Genomic DNA, 21042 nt, shown 5'->3' on the forward strand with positions numbered 1-21042 from the left:
TACGGATCATTTTTCTGTAGCACTTGGCCTATGCCTCATTACGCATGATGGCGACACCTATACGTTTACCGGCTCTGAAGTATTGTGACGTGAGCTTGAAATCCCTGGAAGTCACGTGATTTTGTTTACACGAAGCTCGTTAGCAAAGCAGTATTAACTTATTGTTTGGTTATGGAGCCACACAATTAATGTTTACTAAAGCTTACGATCATTGATTCGTAATTATCGTAATTTCAACGTAACATAATAAGTGACAACTGACTGCATAGTAAACATAGCAATTTATCGAGGAATCCATCTGTTGCATAAAATTACGAGTGGGATTCTTTGATAACAATACACGACTTGTAGAACGACAATCATCGCATTACTTTTCAGGTAATTAAATTTGTATAATATTACCTATTAAAAGTAATGTTTAAACTGCTATTTATGTAAAGTATTCAATCTTTGAATAATCTTGTTTCAGAGTTCTATCCATGTTTGATAAGCAGACCAAAAGCACTTCAAACTATGAATTAACGTATAAAGAGTTAAGATCGTTGATATTAGCTACATTAAAATTGAAAGCATGAGAAAATATTACCAAGCCGCACTTGCTGTGACTGCTATAGTGAGTCTTGTCTCTCTATTATTTTATAGACATGAGTACTATAAGTTACGATATGTCTTAGAAGTTTTTAATTATTTTGGTAAACCAAACCAAAAGAGTATTGGAACAAACTGTACAAATAATGTGCCAATATTCACTAAATTTAATATGAAATTTGAGGAACCTCTTTCCTCGTGGCAAAGACTAGATAATGACTTGTATGTTTACTCTGCATATAATATACGTGAAAAAGAAGTTCAAGTGATAGGCTTTGGTTCACTGAATAGCATTCAAGACATGCAATGTGTGATATTCTTTGAAAATGAAATTAAACCAATTTTAGGAAGCTTCACGTATGTTTCAATCGATAGTAATTTTAATTTTTCAAATGTTGATAAAAGTTCAAATTATCATGGGTATCATTTCTATTGTACATATACCAAAAATGCAATACCAGTAGGAATAACATTTCTTACAAAATCCAATACATATCTTAATGATACTCCCATATTACCAATTAGAAGTCAATCATATAGTTCAAATTATACTAGTGTTGGAGTATGTGTATCACCACCATTAACAAAACCAATGCATTTGACAGACATGTTTGCTTTCATAAATTTTCATGATGTAATTGGTATGGATAATTTCATAATATATGACTTTGGTATTCCAAACGACTTTAATAGTAACTTAAAAGATGCATCTAAGTTTCAAAATCCATATTGGAAATTTACATATACAACAGTACCATGGAATTTCCCTTTTTCTGGAATTCATTCTAATGTGATAAAGAATGTTATTCAGGCAGATTGTCTGTATCGTACATACAAAAAAGTTATGTATGTCACAACTATATCATGGGAAGAGTATTTAGTTTTAAAATATCATCATTCTCTTATTGATTTAGTGGCAGATTTTAAACGATCTAGAATGAAATCTAATCATTACAAAATAAATACTTTGACATTTTGCACGCAACAAGCAGATAATACAGATATAAAAAATTCAACATTTACAATCTTTAAAAAAACACGTTTTGATCCAAGTATTACCGATAACAGACCTACTTATATATATAATGCTCATGAGATATTAAAAAAAGATAATACTCATATTCAAGAAATTAGGAAAGATTTAGTTACGTTAAATCGTTATAAATATTGTTTTGAGAAACCAGATCCAGATACAGGCACTCAAGAGACCTCAATTTTGAGGTTTAAAGAGGATATTCAAAATTCACCAATGTTTGTAAAGTTTATAATGGACAGTAAAGTTGTACTAAGCAAACGGTAGTAAATGATATTCTTTTTAATACTTCCAACTTTAAAGTTAATGTATAGATTCAATACAATTGCCACATTGAAATTTAATTGGAAAGTCTGATCTATTTATAAGAATCGTAATATAAGAATTTAATTGTATAATACCATCTCAAAAAAAAAGTTTGTTACATTACAGAACATTTATCACTTTAATATTTATAACTTCATCATTTGTATACAAATATAACTATTTCTAAAGACTTCTAAACAGCTGTCATATTTCATCTTTCTCAATTCCAAAATTTATATTTTATAAATAGAATATAAGACACATTTTTATAGCTTATATACTATAGCTTTTAAAAGTAAATTTCACATAAACCTTGATATTACTACAAATGGTAATTGTACACATGTAGGAAACAAAGAATTGCATTGATGATTTTATTATATATTGTACAAAAGTTCTGTAATTTTATCATATATTACTAATAAAAAGTTCAATATCGAATTTCAGTTCAGGAATATGTTCCCAGTATTATCTCAGCAAAATTAATATTACATTATAAAAACCAAATTTCAAATAAAAATGGAAAATAATAAAGTATGTTCCAGTCAGTTACCAAAAAATTATTGAATGTTACTTTCAAGTATTCTCAATATATATTTAAGAATCATCTAATTGATACATCACTCAAGCTCTCATAACTAAGGATCTAGGAAAAACATTTATTTCAGTCGTTGAATTATTGCTGTATTTTGTAAACCAGCTTCTTCGATAGTTTTATCTTCAGCAAGCTCCTTGGTAGGATACATTGTCAATAGACTGAACTCTCTCATAGCATACTGTGGTCTCATACTATGTTATAATTAGTTAAGGAACATACTCCAAGAAAAATAACATTAATGATATTTTAATATTGATAGTATTAACTAGTGTCATGTATTAATTTGAAAAGGATACGTGATTATATATTGCCTCAAATCATTGATTGTATGTGTTAAATTAAATTGAGCTTTCACACTAGTACCATCGGCAAGACGAATTTGTAGTGTCGTAGTGGGTTTTGATTCATTTAAATTTAGTTGTTTCTTTGCCTGTGATTCATTTGCTGTTTGGTCTGCAAGATCTGTTGGTATCGTCATGCCAACAGTTGCTGGAGAGGGACTAAACATGAACATTAATAAAAATATGTAAATTGTGTTTAGGAAGTATGTCTTATGCAAGATATATTGTATACCTTCCTAGCATGTGTCCTTTTCCAGTAAAAGCTTTTACTTTTACTTTTGGAGGAACATATGTTTCATGACGATGATCCTCCATATCAAGCCATGCTTCAGTACTTTGAATTTCTTGACGTATTTCTGTTGGTATTTCACCTCTCTTAATTGTATCAAGGAATTCTCTATTTTCTGGATCACTGTACAGACGGAGCTCAGAATCATTTATAGTAAATCCATCTTTCCATAATTTCAAAATAATAGGCCCGGAATTGGATTGCTGATGGTTAGAGGATGTAGCAGTAACAACTGAAGAAAATAAATGATCAATGTTCTCTATTGGAATCTCTATACATGATGTATTAATAGTGCTTGTAATATACCTTCTGTATCAGAACTAGTTTGGCCTAATTTGTATCCAGTACCACTAAAAGTATTGGGTCTTTGTTGCCCACTTGGCTTTGGTTTTACATCAACTGATTGTCCCTGACACGATTTAAACATATCGCTGACAATATCTTTCTTTTTTCCTGGTCCTAGAACTTGTTGTCCACTGTGTTCTGAACCACCAGCATAAAATGCTTGTCCTTCTTCTTCTTCAGGGCTACTCTCTTTATCCTTAAGATCGGTAAGTGTTGCAAACTTAGATTGTGCTTTTGATTTTCCTTTCGATGATTTTCCTTCCATGTCAGAGGGATTAACACTTTTCACAATTTTTTCTGCAATTTCTCTATAATCGTCATCCGACGTATCTTCAACAGGTTCACTAATTAGTGCAGCAGGTTCATCATTCTCATAGAAACTGGCAAGAGCAACCTAACAATATTTTAAATAACCTTTAAATACAAAAAGACATGCAACGACATAAAATTGAATAGTAAATTATTTAAACAGCGAATTATATTAAGTCATAGTGTAGAAAAAATTGGTTTTAATGTTAATTTTATCCTTGTGCATGTCATTAACAATATTCATAAAATAATATTGTTATAATTTTATCGTAAGATTACGATTACGCGTATTTGCGTGTCATGAAACATTTGTTGCTTCGATTGCCTGTAGTAGAATAACAAAAACCGTAATTTGTTTAACAACATTCCCAAAGTACGGAACTATGCATCATGAGAACATTGAAATTGATTGCCATTTAAGGTTATATCAAATTAGCGTTAAAATTAAATGGATAGGAGAACGTTGCTTTAAACGCGATCGTCCATTAAAACATTTTGCGATAAAATTGATGAAATATTTAATAAATGCCGTCTCACCTCGAGCTGCCAAGCAGATGACTCAAGGTAAAATTGTGCTCGTTCACGTTCAACACCAGTTACATCTGTAAATTGCGAAACCAACTCTTCGTGGCTCGCCATTGAGAGCAGATGTTAAAAATCACTCGGGGTGTATTATAGATTGTACTTAATACCGATCAAATATTCCTCTGGCTAATGTTCTTCTTTGTTGAGTAATTCAACTTTACGTCAATTTCTTCAATTTACCTGTCATTCCTTCCATTTATGTGGAACTGAACCGGATATGTATAGCAAACGCAACCGCCTAATGTTCGAACATACGTCTTATGCTACTTGCAATTTTTTACCATTTTTGGCAATTGTGCGTAATAAAATTATCGTAGGTATTGAATATCGGTTATAAAACGTTCGTTAGTATTATCAAAAAAGGACAGCACGTATGCGTTAAATCAGAAATGTTCCTTAAATAATATTACACAATATTACACGTACGTGTCGTTACACAATGTTATACGAATATACACAACAGTATTTTTTTTATGTCTTCGTATTATGAAACATGGCAAAATAAAGCTGTGCCACATTTTATCCAATGAGTTTGAAGCATGTCAGTTTTCAAAGGTATACTAATCACATAATTCTTCGACATCGACTGAAGGTATTCATCCGTGTGTCGAACAGCGGAAACGTAGACAGGACATTTATAAAATTCCTCTGTATCATTTTTATTCTGTAAACATTTAAGACGTATCGGTGGCATATCTTGCCAAAATACATTCGTGGAACTTTCTACTAACATATTTTGTTCAAAATCCCATCGAGCACCGCATAAGTGCAAACCACGAATGAAATATACATCGACGTCTTCAACGTCCACTTCTTCCTCGGTTGTTACTTCGAATTCAAAACCAATTTGTTCGATAGGTAGACCGTACCTTTTGGAAAATGTTGTTAAAATTGCAGAGAAAAACATTTTACCAAAAAATAACGTGTCGAGCCAAATAACTTTAGGACACCCTTGATTCATCCATTGTTTGATAAAATTTGTACGTTTTACTAAGTTGTCGATATAACTTGGCAAATTTTCAATTGTAATGTTATTTTGTATAACTTCCCATGCACGTGGAACTTTATTTTTGTACAGTTCTTCTGTGAACTTTTTCAAGGAATCGGTAAATGGTACACAACCATCGAACGCTAATTTTAAATTGCTTAACGTTTCGGTTATGACTTGTAAAATATTTTTCAACAATTTTACTTCACGAAGAAGAACTCCGTCTATGGGTTCCTGAAGCGAAGAGTTGTGTTTCTCTTGTAATTCGTTAATCTCAAGTGAATCATGTAATTTATCATTAATATCGTTGATTAGAGTTAGTATTTGTTCTTGAGATAATTGATTATTTGGCAATGGAACAGTAGGATCCATACATGAAAGAGACAACAAAAAGTTTGTAGCTAACATCGTATCACGAACAATAGCACCATTTTTATTAAATCCAAAAACTTTAGATGACAAATCTAAGGGCATTCGTTGAATGTGTTCAATTATACGAAGATATTCGCACCTTTGTGGTATCAATTCTTTTATGCCACTTGTACACGTATAATGCTGATCTTCGATTATGTGTATGTTACAGTAATCGTTCAAAAGGTACTTTAGACTTCTCTTATCAAAATCGTCCATTATTTTTCCACCATAGTTACATTCTCCAATTAAGTACAAAAGAATATCGAAAGGTACATAATCGGTATTATTTATTAAGTTCCGCATTTGCATGGCGGATATGCGAAGATCAGAATGATCGAAATCATACGGTACATTCCAACCTAGAATTTCAAAGTTTTTCTTTTCTTTGATAATTGAATGGAAGAGACACAAGCCAAAAAGAAGCTTTGAGAAAGCCGTATCTTTTCCAGGGCATCCTTCGAAAAATTCTTTGTTTGTTATAGGTTCAGACTGATAAATGTTTAACAACGTCTCTTTGATATTTAGAGGATAGTCGTGTACGATTTTTATACTATTTTGCAAAATACTAATAGGAAATTCTTTTATAGGATAACTGGATAACCACAATCGAAAATTTATAGACACTTTTGAGATATTGCAGTTTTCACAGATTTGTTCAAGCTGAATCATCCAATGAGGCACTGTATGACAATTTTGCAAAAACACCCACCCTCCTTCTCTCTGAGCTTTTTGTATAAGAAACTTGGCTTTTCCTTCTTGACCTTTGCTCATTGATAAAGAGATAAACTTTGACAAGTAGCCTTTTGTTCTTGCGTATGTAGAAACAAGAGATAAAAGCGATGAACAACTTGGTAAAATAAACAGAAGAGGAGTTAAACAACTGGATTCTGTATATGATTGAGATATTTTAAGTTGGGGGGAACAACTTTGAATACTTCCTAAAATATTTTCTATCATTTGCATAACATGTATTATAATCTTATCAGGCCATAAAATTTTTGTAAGAATTAGTTTCTGGAATAAAGATAATTTGTCCAACCAAGGTTTTGGCAATAAGTCACTTTGAAGTGACCTGGAAGCATAATATTGTTTCCAAGTCTCATTGTTGCAACAAATATCATCTGCAAGACCATGAAAAGCAGACAACTTCTCACTAAGATTATAAATTTTTATCCAAATATCATCTGAAAGCCAATCAAGTGTATTATCAGAAACTGTATTAATGTAGTCTATGTGTGCTGATATAAAGTATTTAATTTCATCTTCTGTGGTTTGTTGATCATCTAATAAAATTTTAGAACACAATAAGAAAGAATACAATGTCTTATGTTTTTCTGATAAAGATTTAGAAATGCTTGTATGAAGGCTTTGAGTAAATGAAGATTTCAGAAATCCTAACCGTTTTTCAAGAATGGTACTTCTATTTGAAGTTTCAATTGATTTAATGTATAATTGCATAAACCATTTGAAAGAAAAACAGTACATACGATTTAAGTATGATAGAGCATTAAATGTGTTAAATAAATCTACACAATATTTAACAAATTGTAAATAACTTTTCCGAAATTTGTTGATTTCCAATGATATAACTTTTGATAATTCTTGCTTTTTAATCACATTCAAAGTAAGATTTTTTGAAGAATCTAAAGTTTTTATAGCAGTCTCATCTTCAAGAATATTTATGGTTGTTGAAGATAAAGTATGCAAAATATTATCTTCTTGTTGTTTTAATATTTTCTTGTTAATAGCATCTTCTACAATCAAAATTTCGAATTTTTCATGAAGTTCTGGTTTTTCTTTAAAAACTACAAGATCCAGAAGTTTATCTTGAAGAGCTTCATTTGGAATAGAAAAATCAATTACTGTAAGCTTACTAAATACTTCAGGAGAGTACTGAGGATTGAATAGTCTTGTTGTAATATATAATCGAAAATCAGGTGAATATTTTATAATATTGTAACCAGTATCCAAATACGATACTTCTCCATCAATATAAATTCGTTTTAAAAGAAATGGATCCAATAATATTTCTAGTGTTTCTCCTATGTTTTCAATTAACATTGGATTTCCATTCTCAACACTACAATGAATAACTGACACACAATCAGAATCAGTGAGTTTTCTAACTTTCAAATCATTTCTTTTCTCAATTTTTTTAATCCATTGATTTGCTTGATTATGTGAATCAATAAATAAGCACCACAGTTTTGAATTATTCATAATAATTGCATTTTCAACAGAAAATCTGTGTTTAGGTAACCCACAAAGATACCAATGATTTATTTCATTCTCTTCTCCAAGTACACTTACTAAATTGTAGTCTACAGTAAACGGAATTTTTATATCTCTTATGAATTGTTTCCATGTTTCTAAAATTTGATCACGAAAGACAGTTCTACATGATGCCATATAAGTTATTATTCCACATGATATGATCATATCTCCCACAAGATTATTATAATTTTCTTGAAGACTTTCTGCACACTCCATCCAACGATCTTTTTCACTTCCCAGACTAGTAATTAAACTCTCTGCTTTATTTAGTTTGTTAGTACAGTTTTCTACTTCCTCTTCAAGTTTAAGTTTTTGTTGTAATGTTTCTTGAAGACTGTTATTTAGCGCTGCAAGTTTTGCATTTAATGCAGCAAGTGTTCTACGTTTTTCATTTAAAAATGCTTCAGCTTCATTGCATTCTCTTTGTGCAGTCAATAGTTTTTCTTTTTTAGGTGCAACTGCCTTTGCAACTTCATCATAAGATACCATTGCGCGTACCCATTTACAAAGTCCTTCTGCTGCACTTGATGCTTTGGCTACAACGTGAGGTTTAAAATTATTATCTGTCATATATGTTTTTTTAATAACTTGCATGATATTGTGTGGAATATTATCTTTATCATAATCTTTTAAATTCTGTAAAAAATTCATGTCACCTAAAATGCGTTTGCTAGGACCCCAATAATCTGTCAACTTTTTACCAGTAACTGGATCAATAGGTTTATCTGGTAATACATCAAGCATAACACAAATTGCAGCCATGACGAGTTTAACAGTATCAGGAGGATTTTTCATAGCTTTCACAAGAGTAATATCTGTAGGTTTTAATGTATTTAATGCGGCAACAGCATCCTCTAAAATTGGTATTGCTACAGCAAGATCAGCTTCACATTCTACTTTTAAACGACCAGCAATTGCTGCTTTCTTATTTGCTATTTCTTCTTCTTGTTGTACGAGAATAGTCGCTCCCTCTACGGTAGCATTTTCATTTTCAACTTCCTTCATAGTCATCATAGTTTGCTGAGCAGATAACTCCAATTGTGGTTTTAATAATGTTAATGTACCCTTCATCTCTTCGACTTGCTTTGCAGCTAATTCCAATTTTTCTAAACCTGTTAAATATCTACTTCGCGTTATAACAATGTCTTTTTGCTTTTTTGACATGAGATAAGCATATAACTTTAACATATGTAAAAATGCAGATAATGTAATATGAATTGTTCGATCGGTTCCGTTGTAATATTCAGTACTTATTTCTTGCGCATTGTTATATAATTTTACACAAGCTTTTACTACATCCGCTTTTATATTTTCATGAATTTTGATATCTTGGACGTATTTTGAGCTTATTTCTTTGAGCGCAGTTATTGGCCACGTTTCATAACAATTTATTGTACAGTATTTTACTAATTCTGGATACCTATGTAAATACGATCTAGTTTCTTTATTTGTTGAATTAAAGCATATCACGATATGCAGATTATTTTTGCATTGTTCTATAAAATAGTTCATTACGGAACGAATACTAATCTCTGTGATTTTATTGCCACCTTGAGCATGTAAACGTACCATTTCAATAATATCATACCTCTCCTTAATAGAAAATAGATCGGGTATTTCTCCATTAGCTAATAAGCTACTAATATCACAAAGAAAATGATCTGTTATTTGTTTGTCTTTTAAAAAAAATATAATACTCTTTCTTAATGCACCACACTTTTGTAGAACTGTTTTCAAATCTTTTCTCCATACATTGAAGTCATTAGAGGAATGCAGAGATGGTTCAATTAATTCTTGTTGATGCATGTAAGCAACAAGACTCATTATAGATTTTCTACCAGACCCTATGCAAGAAATCATCAATAAATTATTTCTTGGTGTAGTTACAATTCTTGAAATTCTTATCAAACATTGTAACACATAATTTGTTACAACTATATCAATTTGATTTTTAAAATTTCTATTGTATTCATTTAGATAGAAAAGAATTTGATTTTTTAGCTTTTCCATAGAATTTATTTCTTCATATTTCTTATCTTTGTTTTTTTCAGTATCCATGAAACTGCTAAACATCAAGTCATTAAAGCTATCCTTTGTAATTTGATTCTTCTCAGACTTTGGTAAATAATCAAAAGCTGTTTCAAATGAATCTTTAAAATGACATTTAACAATATCTCTTATCTGTACAAAGAGCCAGTCTTTGTCGTTGTTATCTAATATCCTATCGCCAAAAACGCGCCATATCTCATGTGCCCAAAGACGAATAAAAGTAACTTTAGTTTCTATTGATTCCTTCTGAATAAGACTACATCCATTGATCACTCTGCTTATATCTCTTAGACTGAACTGGTATTGGAATTTTGCTGGTATCGGTCGTAGCGTTTTAATTAGAGAATTGTGAATATCGATTGTAGCATTAGTTATATTAGTTACACTGCTAAAGACATCAGCAGCAAAAAGATTTTTTTTTAAATTGGTGAAAAGTACATTGGAAAATATTCTGAATACAGTATCTGTAGATGGTGTATACATGGTATACAAATTGAAGTATCTCAAAAATCTAGGACATATGTTAGTTTTGCTATTTCCTATAATAACAAGTGAAAACATAATATCGTGAATAAAAATTTTCTCAGGTTCATCAGAATCGTAAAAATAATTATAAGTATGATACTGCCGAAAAAGTTCTAAAATACTTTCTGATTTACGGCCATTTACTTCCACATTAAGATCATCTATGAAACTAATACACAATTTGTTTTTTGGTGGGCCATAATGTCCCTTCCTTATTTTATTTAATTTTGAAAGTATCAATCGTTGTGTTTTGGGAACAGTATCCAAGGAAGTGAAACTAAAAAAGTTGATTACATACTTTTCTTCTAATAATTTTGTTGTTAGTAAATTTTTCATTAAAGAAGTTTTTCCAATAGATGTATCTCCACAAAGGATGAAAGGCTTTTTGTATTTAATGTGCTTCAAGAACACATGATTGTATTTCATAGTGTTAACTGTTGATACAAAAATTTCATTGCAATTAGGTATTTCTAATACCTTTTCACTTTTTAATAAGTCACCCCAGTACTTCCAATTACCGATACCTTTGAAAATGTAAAAATGATCTTGTATTAAACCTTCATGAGGTAGTGTTATATCAAAATTTTTGATTGATTCTGGTTTTGGATATTCTTTATTGGTACCATCCCAAAGCATTGTACAAAAGGAATTAAATTTAATATGAGAATCCATATCTAAATTTCCTCCTAATCCCCATATAATAGATAATAGAAGTGCAACTTGCATCCATATTATAAAATGATTCGTTTTTCCTTTTTCTTCTGTGTTTTCTATTTTAGCATCCTTTAAATACATTTCAAGTAAATTTAATGTTGATATTATACAATGTAATTGTCCAACAACTGAAGTTGAAGTGCAGTATTTCTCTATAAATTTTAAAGAAGGATCTAAAACCCAATCAAATAATGAATATAATACTTCTTCATACCCCTTGTAGATATTATGTTTGTTAATATGTGTTTTAACATATGGTTTCCAATCGATAGAGCGTGATTCGATATAAATTATACCGCATCTTGATAAAATGGCAGGAGAAACGTTTATCATATTCATTGTTTCAAAGATAACAGACACTGAATCTGTTACATTCATTTTTTCACCTGATGTCAAATGTAGTGCTTTGTTTGTATCAAGAACTGTATATAAACTTTCAATCCATACATCATTTAAAGGTCCATCGAATACTATCCATTTTTTGTCAGAAGAACTATTTTCCGAGAAAGAACGAAATATTTTGGAACATATTCCATCCTTCCAAGTTTTTGATTTCTCAACAAAATGACCAAAAAGTCGGTGAAGATTACATACTCCTGGAATTACAGTCTCTACTTTTACATTAACACCAAACTCAATACCCTGTTTATGTAAGGATGACAATACATCTACAAGAACATGCAAAATTTCTGTTTTTCCCACAAAAGGATTACCAACAATCATTAGAGCTTGATGAATGTACATTGTTTCAAATATTTGTATGATTTTAAGTTTGAATACATCATGAATATATAGAAATCTACGTTTACAAATCATCTCAAGGGTATTTAAAAGTACTGTATAATCAGGAGGTAGTAAAACAGTATCAGGAAATATATTGTGCACTATATTTTTAAAGATCAGTATGTCCATATTGCAAAGTTTGGGAAGACAAATATCGATCAGTGAACGTAAAAGTAACATGCTTTCATCTTCATCTGGGAAACTTCTCTTTAAATAAATTACAGACCTAACAACTGCTTTTGCAGAGCATATATTAAAAGTGTTACACGATTCGCACCACAGCTGTTCAGACAGTATTTTGTACAATGTCACCAATTTTGAAGCTAGTAGTTTTGAATTAGATATGCCAGCAGCAAAAAGTTCAACTTCTACAATTCTACCAATATCTGGTGCCATCATAGAAATTGTTCTAAATAATATTTTTAAATTATCGGGTAAATTAGAGTACTTAAACGAACCAAGGTTCGTGATAGTGCAAATATGCCCAGTTGGATTCATATTCAGTGTTGAACCCTCAAAAGTTATTATTTTTAAATTCGTTGTTATTGCTTGGAAAATACAAATAAGATTTTGAGTAATCATGGATAGAAGTTCAAGTTTCAAACTATCAAAATTCTCAAAACAAAGCCATGCTCCACAAGAAATAAATCCTTTAAAAACTTGACAAAAAAAATCATAGGATAATATATCAGCACAGTTGAAGGTACGAAATTGTATTGCAATAGCTTTTGCCAAGCTTTGAACAGTCGTTGTTTTTCCTACAGCAGGTAGTCCTGTAATAGCTCCATATAAATGATATTCATATGCTTGCATAAGAGTATGGAAACATCTATCTGTTAGAGTAGTATTTATTATATGATGTTTGTAGTAATTATATTCGCATCCATAACTTATACTTGTATTAAACATTGATGTTTTAACACAATTTTCTTCTAAATAGTATCGTAATTGTGCAACCCATTCAAAATCTGTAGATCTCGTAATATTTTTATGCAGTAATAATTTGATGACATCTTTTTGATTGCTTATGATAATAATTAAAGACATTAATACATCTCTGTACCTTTTTGTTGAATATTTTTTCATTTCATTAATTAAACAACTTACGTGGGTAACGTATTTTAAATATAAAGAATTCAGTGTTTCGAAATTAAATGATGTAAGGCAGTCGTGTACTTTAGAAGTCCAATAAAGTTGAAAAACGCAAACAACTACCATACTTGGGAAATTAGCAATGCTATTGTACGTAAATGTTTGATTAAATACATTCCAGCATTGTAAAATGCTTTTTCTTATCATACCATTTATTTCATTTTCTAGATGTATCAACCATTTTTCTTCATGATCAGAATAAACATTAATACATTTTTCTAAGTATAATTCCTCTCCATAATCACCAATAATGGAACAGATCCAGTTTTCTTTATTAATTCGTACTTTTTGTATACCCTCAAAACATTTGTTTACCGATATATGCAATTTCTCTAAGTTATTTGATTCAAATAATGTTTGTTGGATTTCTTTATCAGAAAGAAAAAAGAATCTCGGAAAACATAATCTTTTAGCTTCAATGTAATTTCTTACACCTTGATTTATGTGTTCAAGCTTTTCGTTAGTATCACATAAAGATTTTAAAATTATTGGATTATTAATTTCAGTAAATGTAGGAGTCTCGCATAATTTGTTTTGAATAATTGTTAAAACATTTTTTACTTCCGTGTACAAAGCTGATTCTTTTGGTAAATAAATTTCGATGTTAGGATAACAAAAAGTGGTTTCTAAAGAAAGTATCAATACTTGAATGTAATTCCATTGATCAATGATGTTTCGAATTCTGACGAGCGACATAGAAAAATTCGATACCGTTGAAACTATTGGTTTGACAAAATTCGAAGTCCTCATTTCTTCAATTACTATAAAATGATCTTCAAGAAGTAATTCTATATCGTTTAAATGGGAAAATACACTCATATTGGATGTTTCATCATTACTTATTTCAAAAGAAATTGTATTCCATTCTTTAATCATTTTAGACAATTTTTGTTGTAACTCTAACTCTTTGTTTGCACTTACACTGATAGCTTCATATTTCTCAATGTCATTCATCAGATTAAATGAAATAATCTTCCTTAAACTAGTTCCAGCATTTGGTGCAAGATCAAAATTGCATATTACAGACATTTCTTCCCAATGTCGTTTCTGAAGTGCTGAATTACACATGCATACTACTAATGGCAAATAATTTTTAAAATCATTTATATCATTAAGAGCCTGCCAGCATAGTTTCAATGGAGCAGGTTGTTGCATTGGATCTGGATCATCTGCAATTCCAGAGAATTTGAAACACTTGTTTGCAGTTAAATCCATTTTAATTTTTGTTTTGAATGCTTGACTCATTTCCATAATTTTTTCAAAGTAATTTAATGTTTTACTTTTTACAGTAGTGGCATCTAACCATTCGAAAGGGCCATCTAACCATACAGCATTGTCTTTCTGCCATTGATAAATAACATAAATAAGGTCGTGAAATGGTTCGATTATGTCTTGTAATTCAATTATTTTAGGGAACTCAGTTTCAGGAAATTTGAATAATGTTTCCTCCTCATTAATCCTTTGCATCTCACAATTGATTTTATTTACTTGTTTAAGAAGACCTCCATAGTATTCAATGTATTCCCCAGTTCTATTTATATCATCCATATTGTCTAAAACACTCAATTGAGGAACAATATTGTCTACTTCAGAATTTAAGTCGTTTATTCTTTTCTGCATTTCATCTTCTAATTCATTTTTCATTGCTTCACATAATGTATTATTTTGTCTGAACACAGGTTCAATTTCATGTAACCAATTAATAGTTTTTTTATTTAATTCAATGTGATCCTCGGACAAAACTGCAATTTCTAATAATGTACTTAACATCTGTATTGAGTTTTGAATTTTAGATTCTAAACTTCCTATTAGTACTTTTGATGCGTGTAATATATATTCAGTTAATTCAATCAAAGATTTTGCATCTTTTGATACATTTAACGATTTTGCTTTTAAATTTTCAAATTCTGAACAGATACACTGATTGAATTCTTGATGATACTTAATAAGTTTCATCAAAAAAGCATTCACAATATTATATGATTCTGTCTTTAAAACTTCCTTAGCTATATTTTGTTCCAATTTTCCTATTGTATAATATGTATTCCCTACTATTGCATTTGCTTTTACTAAATATGTATTATATTTCTGTATCTGTTTAAGGTATAAATCAAAATTTATGTTGCCCAAAGTTAATGATAATATTCGTTTTTTTATGTTGGGTGCACAGATGGGATAAAATTCCTCAGTCATATCTATTACATGTCTGTTTATGGGTTCAAATAAATGATGTAATACAATTTGCAATTTATTGTGAGATTCCTTGATATACCAATCTGGCAATTTTATTTGAATATATTTGGAATGTGATTTTATACTCAGCCATTCTTCCAATGGCATCAAATTTTGAGCAACTGTTCCAATCTTATCAATTATACTGTGATACATTGAGTATATTTCTTCCATATTAGGACTGATATGTAGTTGATTGTTTTCCATAACAAGTTGAAATTTTATTTGTGGACAATAATATCCATTACTCATGATGTTTAACATATAATTAATAGACTGCATCATCATATTTAGAATTTGCTGTACAAAAACATTTGTCATACATTGCATGATACGTGGTAGTTTCTTTGGATTAACAGCTTTTAAAACTCTTGTTTCTGTTATAATTCTAGATGTTTCATTGTAAAATTGATTTAATATAATCAAAGAACTTTTTTTAATATCATTGGTAATCATGTCTTGAAAATCATTCAATAACATAGGTCCAAAACAATAGTAATGTTCAAAGTTACAAATAATTGTTGGAAGTTTAAGTTGTGCCAGGCATATAATAAATTTTATTGGCTCCAAATAAAGAAAATAATTTTTTCTTAATAATTTGTGATGTTTTCTAAATGTTTCATAATTATAAGCTCTTTTCTCTTTCAGAAACATATGATTTGTACAACTTATTGTAGAGAGAGGGTCTTCCTTATCATTTGGTGATGATAATACAGTTCTTATTACAAAATTTTGCATATCTTTGATGTATATATCTTTTACCTCTTTTAACATTGATTGTATTAATAGACAATATTTTTTTCTATAATTTTGTGGTAACAAATCTAAAATATTTGTTTCCCATTGAATAGGAAATTCTTTAAAATGAATATGTTTTAAGCAAGTTTTCATTTTATTGTACAATGAACTTTGATTATTTATTGATGTAATAGTATTTGAACTACCATAACTGTGTACATTTATTGTATTTATATCCATGTCCCTTGCAAATAAGTGTTTTCAGAAAATGTTTAATTTCTATAAACTTGGAGTATAAATTTTGTTTAAGTCAAAGAATACTCACTGATCTTATTTTATTTCACATTCTTTATCTTGATTAGCTATGTAAAAGTTTTTCAACATCCATGTTATTACTAAACACTATCAACTTAGCTTGCTTATAACATGGATGCAGAATGTTTTATCAATACTAGGAAATTGGTATATATCTTTGGTATTTGTAAACATACTTACTATATTGTAATTTAAATGTACATATTAGGTATCAAATGCGTCATTCACTTAGGTTAATTATTTCAAAGGTGATTGATGTCAAAAGTGAGTAGAAATTCAACATGGAATAGTTTTGTTAATAAATAATTTCTCGATATAATTCATAAACATCTGCAAAGATGAGTAATATTTACATACAAGAGCCACCCACCACGGGTAAAGTAAGTATAAATTTGTGATATTTTAATATACTTTTTACTTGTTTTCAATGCCATAACCTATGATATTTTATGAAAAACTACTTCATTTTTTATAAACAGGTGGTAATGAAAACGTCAGTAGGTGATATTGACTTGGAATTATGGACAAAGGAGGCTCCTAAAGCATGTAGAAATTTCATACAATTATGTATGGATGGATATTATGACGATACTATATTTCACAGAATTGTTAAAGGTTTCATAGCACAAGGTGGAGATCCAACTGGGACAGGTGAAGGTGGTGAAAGTATATATGGACAACCATTTAAAGTACGTTTCAGTTTAATATTAAAATCAATTCTATTATGATTGGAAAATAAATGTAAAATGTACATTCAATAGGATGAATTCCATACAAGATTACGTTTCTGTAGAAGAGGTTTACTTGCCATGGCCAATGCTGGAAAAGATGACAATGGCTCTCAGTTTTTCTTCACTCTTGCAGCTACACCAGAATTGCAGAATAAACATACCATCTTTGGCAAAGTTACCGGAGAAACTATATATAATATGCTTAAACTTGAAGAAGCACTTGTAGACGAAGTAAGTTTATTAATTCAGAGTGAAGAATTATAAGTTACTAAAAAGGGATTAACAAGGAATGCATTCTAATCCTTTTCTTTTCTTTCTAGAATGATAAACCTCTTTATCCTCCAAAAGTTATAAAGACAGAAATATTGAATAATCCTTTTTCTGATATTGTAACCAGGGTAATAACAAAGAAAAGTGAAGAAATAAAAGATAGTACAAAAAGAAAAAAAACTGGAGTAAAGTAAGATACATAAATTATTTGTAGTTTCCCCTTATGTCAATAGTATTTCTGATCATTGAATGTTTCATTGCAGAAATTTTCAACTTTTATCTTTTGGGGAAGAAGCAGAGGGAGATGAGGAAGAATCTGTGATATTAAATAAACAATTCACCGGTAAAGGTAAATCGGCACACGATCATTTAACCGATGATCCAAAGCTAAGTGCTCAACCAGCTATTGAACCAGCTGGACCTCCAAGTAAGAAAAAAAAAGAAGATCGTAGCAGCGATTGGGAAAGTGACGACGAAGTTGAAAATCCAGAAGAATTGGAAGCTATGAAAATAGAAAAAGAGTGAGTTTATTATACACGATTTATTTTCATATCATGGAACGTAATTTATTTACCATATTACATCCTTAGAGAAATGAAAGAAAGAATCAAAACTAAATTAAGGGATACAAAAAAAGGACCTAAAAAGGTAGAAAATTATAAGGTGGACGACGTTGATGATGATAACGATGAGAAGGAAGACGAGTATTATCTAGGAAAAGATAGAGACGATGAACGTAGAAAAAAAGCGTACGTGTTTGTTACACATTTTCGATGATAATATCTAAACGTTAATGATTAATTTTTGTACAGGGAAGAAATTAGGAAAGAAATTCGGGACTTGAAACGCGATGTTAGGAACGAGAAAAAAGCAAAGGAGGAAGAGAAGAAATTAATCGAGGGACAAGAAGCGAAGAAAGAACAGAAAACAGAAATTATGAAACAATACATAGAAACTCAGGAAAAATACAAAGAAGCAAAGTCAAAGATCCCTAAAAAGGGTAAGAGTCGCGAAGATTTTACAATGGATTTATTAAAAAAATTCAAGTCCAAGCTTCGAAACGCTAAGGAGACTAGAACGGAAAGATCGCCATCTCCGCCGAAAAAAGGAATGGACAAAGAAGAGGATTTTGACCCGAGCGACGAATCTTGGATGGTACACGAATTACATTGCGAAGAAAAAGCACCCGTCCTTGCCAAAGATGCAAGCACGAAAGACGACGATTGGTTCGAGATTTACGATCCCAGAAATCCACTCAATAAACGACGAAGAGGAGAAAAGCTACACAAACCGAGAGACGATAAAAGTAGGCAGAGCGACCACCGTCGTAAATAATGTGTATTATTGATAATATTGGTGTAATATTCAAGTAAGGCTTTCTTACATCATTTAATGTATTGTACAAAACTATATGTATATAGGGTGTGTACTGTATGAAATACATTTAATTTCTTTGTCTAAAGAAAAAGTCAAACCGTGGGAAGCTTATCGAATTATCCTTTTACAGTTTACACGTAAGTGTTAATTGATCGCGCGAATGGTATATTTTGTATACGTCGCATTTTGGTGTCGGAAACGAAAATATATTTGAAGGTGTCTTCGGTGCCGTATGGTCGTGTTTACCATACTTTGCGAGATAACTTTAATATTTTGATGACGACGGAGATTAGCGGTAGTGCTATGGTTTGTGCAAATAGACTTACAGATGGTAGCTTATCCCGGGCACAGTAAAAGTTGATAAGGCACTGATACAAAGCATGACATTCGTTCACTGATTCAGTCGATCTGTTGACAGCGAACGATACACATCGTGTATTTACATAACTTTGCGCGATACTGAATATACGTAATTAATTACTACGTTTCATTTATCCCAATTTCAAAGTATTTTATGTATTTTTTTTTTTTGTAGACAGTATATACTTAAACATTTTATCGGTGGACTGTCAGTTCGTTTAATTTGTGTTTGTGCGTGTTATTTTCTTAACAGTATCCACGCTTCAGGAAACCGATCCTGACAGTGTTTTATGCCGTGGTTCTACGGGGAGAATGTCAACGACGCCATTAAAAATAGATACACTCGGTATGCTTTGTTTCGTTCATATATTTTATTAATCGCTTTGATCGTGTGACTGTAACGTGTTGGTTGTTATCTGCGTTGTTGAGAAAGAAAAAAAACCAGTCGGTTTAAGTGTATTTTTAAAAGTAAATTATTCAAGCTTGCATCCAGTACCGATTGTACGTCTCAAGAGAAATTTAGTATAACAGTGTGAGAGAGTACGTTATATATTTTTAATTAGTGTTTCCTCACCTGCTCGGCACGTGGCGAAATCGCGTGGTGTGCTGTGTAGGTGCGTAGACTGTTACACATGCTACCAGAGGTCAGAGATGAACACAATCCTCATCTAGATAACGGATTTTCGATTAACGAATAAAGAATAAACTGATCGTTATTCGTTCAATAAAAATTACTATTTGAGTTACACAATCAAATTATACTTCCGCGTTGAATGAATACAAAATTACTCAAATAGCTGTTGGATCGAATAAACGTTGCGAATAAAAAGCTATACAAATGTTTTATTCGTCATCCATTATTCGAATGAAATTCTACCCGACTCTGGCTACGATGGTGTTGCGAGAATTTCGACTACGGTCCCGTCGAAATCGTGTTCCCATTGATAGGTGAATTAACTTAATTACGCAATTACGGTATTTACTTAGAGCGTCGTAAGCAGCGTGGAAATGTATCGCCCTGAAATTGAATATAGCGCATTCACTCTTCAATCGCATATTCTTCTTTAATGTAGTTCATTTAATCGTAATAGCAGCAATGTATAAACTCCCTCCACAAGATAGAACAAGTTTTATTTTTAAATCCCTATCACCGCGTATCTACATATATGCATAAGGGTCGTTGTACATATGTATACCGGGTGTTCGCAAATTCCCAGCAGTGGACACGTGTGGCACGTATCAAAATAAACAGAATAGTATGGTGGGCGTTCGAAATTCAACTGTTTCCGAACCATGAAATGCAAATAAATTTGATCGTCGTCAGAGGCGCGCGATGTGTCTTCCGGGTATCTGAAATTTAGATTTTGAATATATTATTCTCTTTTCCAACATTGAAAATAACGACTTCATTTTTTGTCAAGAATCATAAAATACATTGATACGCTTATTCGATACGAGCAAAAACAATCATTTATACGAATAAATCTGTAAATATAGATTTTTTTGGTCTATTCCTCTCTCACCATCTGCATGAGTTTGCGGGCATTCTTTATATGCGCCACAGTAAATGAAATACGATTAGGACAATCTGAACGTTTTAATTAATACTCATCGCGATATGCTGTCTTTTATCGTTCGCAAACGGAATCAACTCGTGCGCCGATTTATTAATGTTTGTACCGTTGCTCTGTGTCTCGTAATTTGCATTTAAAAATATTCCATACGC

The 21042-nt window shown here is 30.9% G+C and overlaps 5 protein-coding genes across 8 annotated transcripts in view; 3 read left to right on the forward strand and 2 right to left on the reverse strand.

The window, feature by feature from the left end:
- LOC128893556 (uncharacterized) lies at nt 1-1907 on the forward strand. Its single transcript, XM_054154583.1, has 2 exons — nt 1-378; nt 470-1907. Exon 2 carries the CDS (start codon nt 572-574, stop codon nt 1886-1888), a length of 1317 nt encoding a protein of 438 aa, XP_054010558.1. The 5' UTR covers nt 1-378; nt 470-571; the 3' UTR covers nt 1889-1907.
- On the forward strand, nt 480-19047 carry LOC128893554 (spliceosome-associated protein CWC27 homolog). Of its 2 annotated transcripts, XM_054154580.1 has the most exons (8): nt 480-613; nt 16827-16958; nt 17058-17267; nt 17340-17540; nt 17630-17769; nt 17843-18100; nt 18170-18328; nt 18392-19047. In XM_054154580.1, exons 2-8 carry the CDS (start codon nt 16917-16919, stop codon nt 18912-18914), a joined length of 1533 nt encoding a protein of 510 aa, XP_054010555.1. In that variant the 5' UTR covers nt 480-613; nt 16827-16916; the 3' UTR covers nt 18915-19047. The 2 variants fall into 2 exon arrangements, with proteins under 2 accessions (XP_054010555.1, XP_054010556.1); XM_054154581.1 differs by lacking the exon at nt 480-613 and having other exon boundaries at nt 16808-16958.
- Nucleotides 2288-21042, reverse strand: part of LOC128893560 (NSFL1 cofactor p47) — a 20068-nt gene continuing 1313 nt past the window's right edge. The window contains exons 1-6 of one of the 2 annotated variants that reach the window (XM_054154596.1): nt 20513-20648; nt 19891-20334; nt 3462-3894; nt 3099-3387; nt 2822-3025; nt 2288-2716 (exon numbers count right to left, since the gene is read on the reverse strand). In XM_054154596.1, the coding sequence (XP_054010571.1) occupies nt 2587-2716; nt 2822-3025; nt 3099-3387; nt 3462-3894; nt 19891-19950 (1116 nt within the window). In that variant the 5' untranslated portion in view covers nt 19951-20334; nt 20513-20648 and the 3' untranslated portion in view covers nt 2288-2586. Of the gene's footprint in view, nt 2717-2821; nt 3026-3098; nt 3388-3461; nt 3895-19890; nt 20667-21042 lie in introns of those variants that run through there. The other variant, XM_054154595.1, reaches the window with a different exon arrangement.
- Nucleotides 3774-16618, reverse strand: LOC128893563 (dynein axonemal heavy chain 7-like). The gene is made up of 3 exons (XM_054154600.1): nt 7387-16618; nt 4347-6810; nt 3774-3914 (listed from the first exon to the last, which is right to left on the reverse strand). The coding sequence occupies exons 1-2, from the start codon at nt 16501-16503 to the stop codon at nt 4879-4881; spliced, it is 11049 nt and encodes a 3682-aa protein (XP_054010575.1). The 5' UTR covers nt 16504-16618; the 3' UTR covers nt 3774-3914; nt 4347-4878.
- LOC128893547 (uncharacterized) overlaps nt 19186-21042 on the forward strand; it is a 9583-nt gene continuing 7726 nt past the window's right edge. For both annotated transcript variants that reach the window (XM_054154568.1, XM_054154569.1), the window contains exon 1: nt 19186-19662. In XM_054154568.1, coding sequence (XP_054010543.1) covers nt 19629-19662 — 34 coding nt within the window. In that variant the 5' untranslated portion in view covers nt 19186-19628. The remainder of the gene's footprint in view (nt 19663-21042) is intronic.

This window comes from Hylaeus anthracinus, unplaced genomic scaffold (genome assembly GCF_026225885.1).
Source record: "Hylaeus anthracinus isolate JK02 unplaced genomic scaffold, UHH_iyHylAnth1.0_haploid 3, whole genome shotgun sequence".
NCBI lineage: Eukaryota > Metazoa > Arthropoda > Insecta > Hymenoptera > Colletidae > Hylaeus > Hylaeus anthracinus.

Coding starts and splice junctions, on each gene's coding strand:
- LOC128893563 (XM_054154600.1), bottom strand. CDS start 16,503: ATGGATATAAATACAATAAATGTACACAGTTATGGTAGTTCAAATACT. Junction 6,811..7,386: donor AAAAGCAAGAATTATCAAAA/GTTATATCATTG, acceptor TCTTTATTCCAG/AAACTAATTCTTACAAAAAT.
- LOC128893554 (XM_054154580.1), top strand. CDS start 16,917: ATGAGTAATATTTACATACAAGAGCCACCCACCACGGGTAAA. Junction 17,268..17,339: donor TATATGGACAACCATTTAAA/GTACGTTTCAGT, acceptor TACATTCAATAG/GATGAATTCCATACAAGATT. Junction 18,329..18,391: donor GATGAACGTAGAAAAAAAGC/GTACGTGTTTGT, acceptor ATTTTTGTACAG/GGAAGAAATTAGGAAAGAAA.
- LOC128893556 (XM_054154583.1), top strand. CDS start 572: ATGAGAAAATATTACCAAGCCGCACTTGCTGTGACTGCTATAGTGAGT.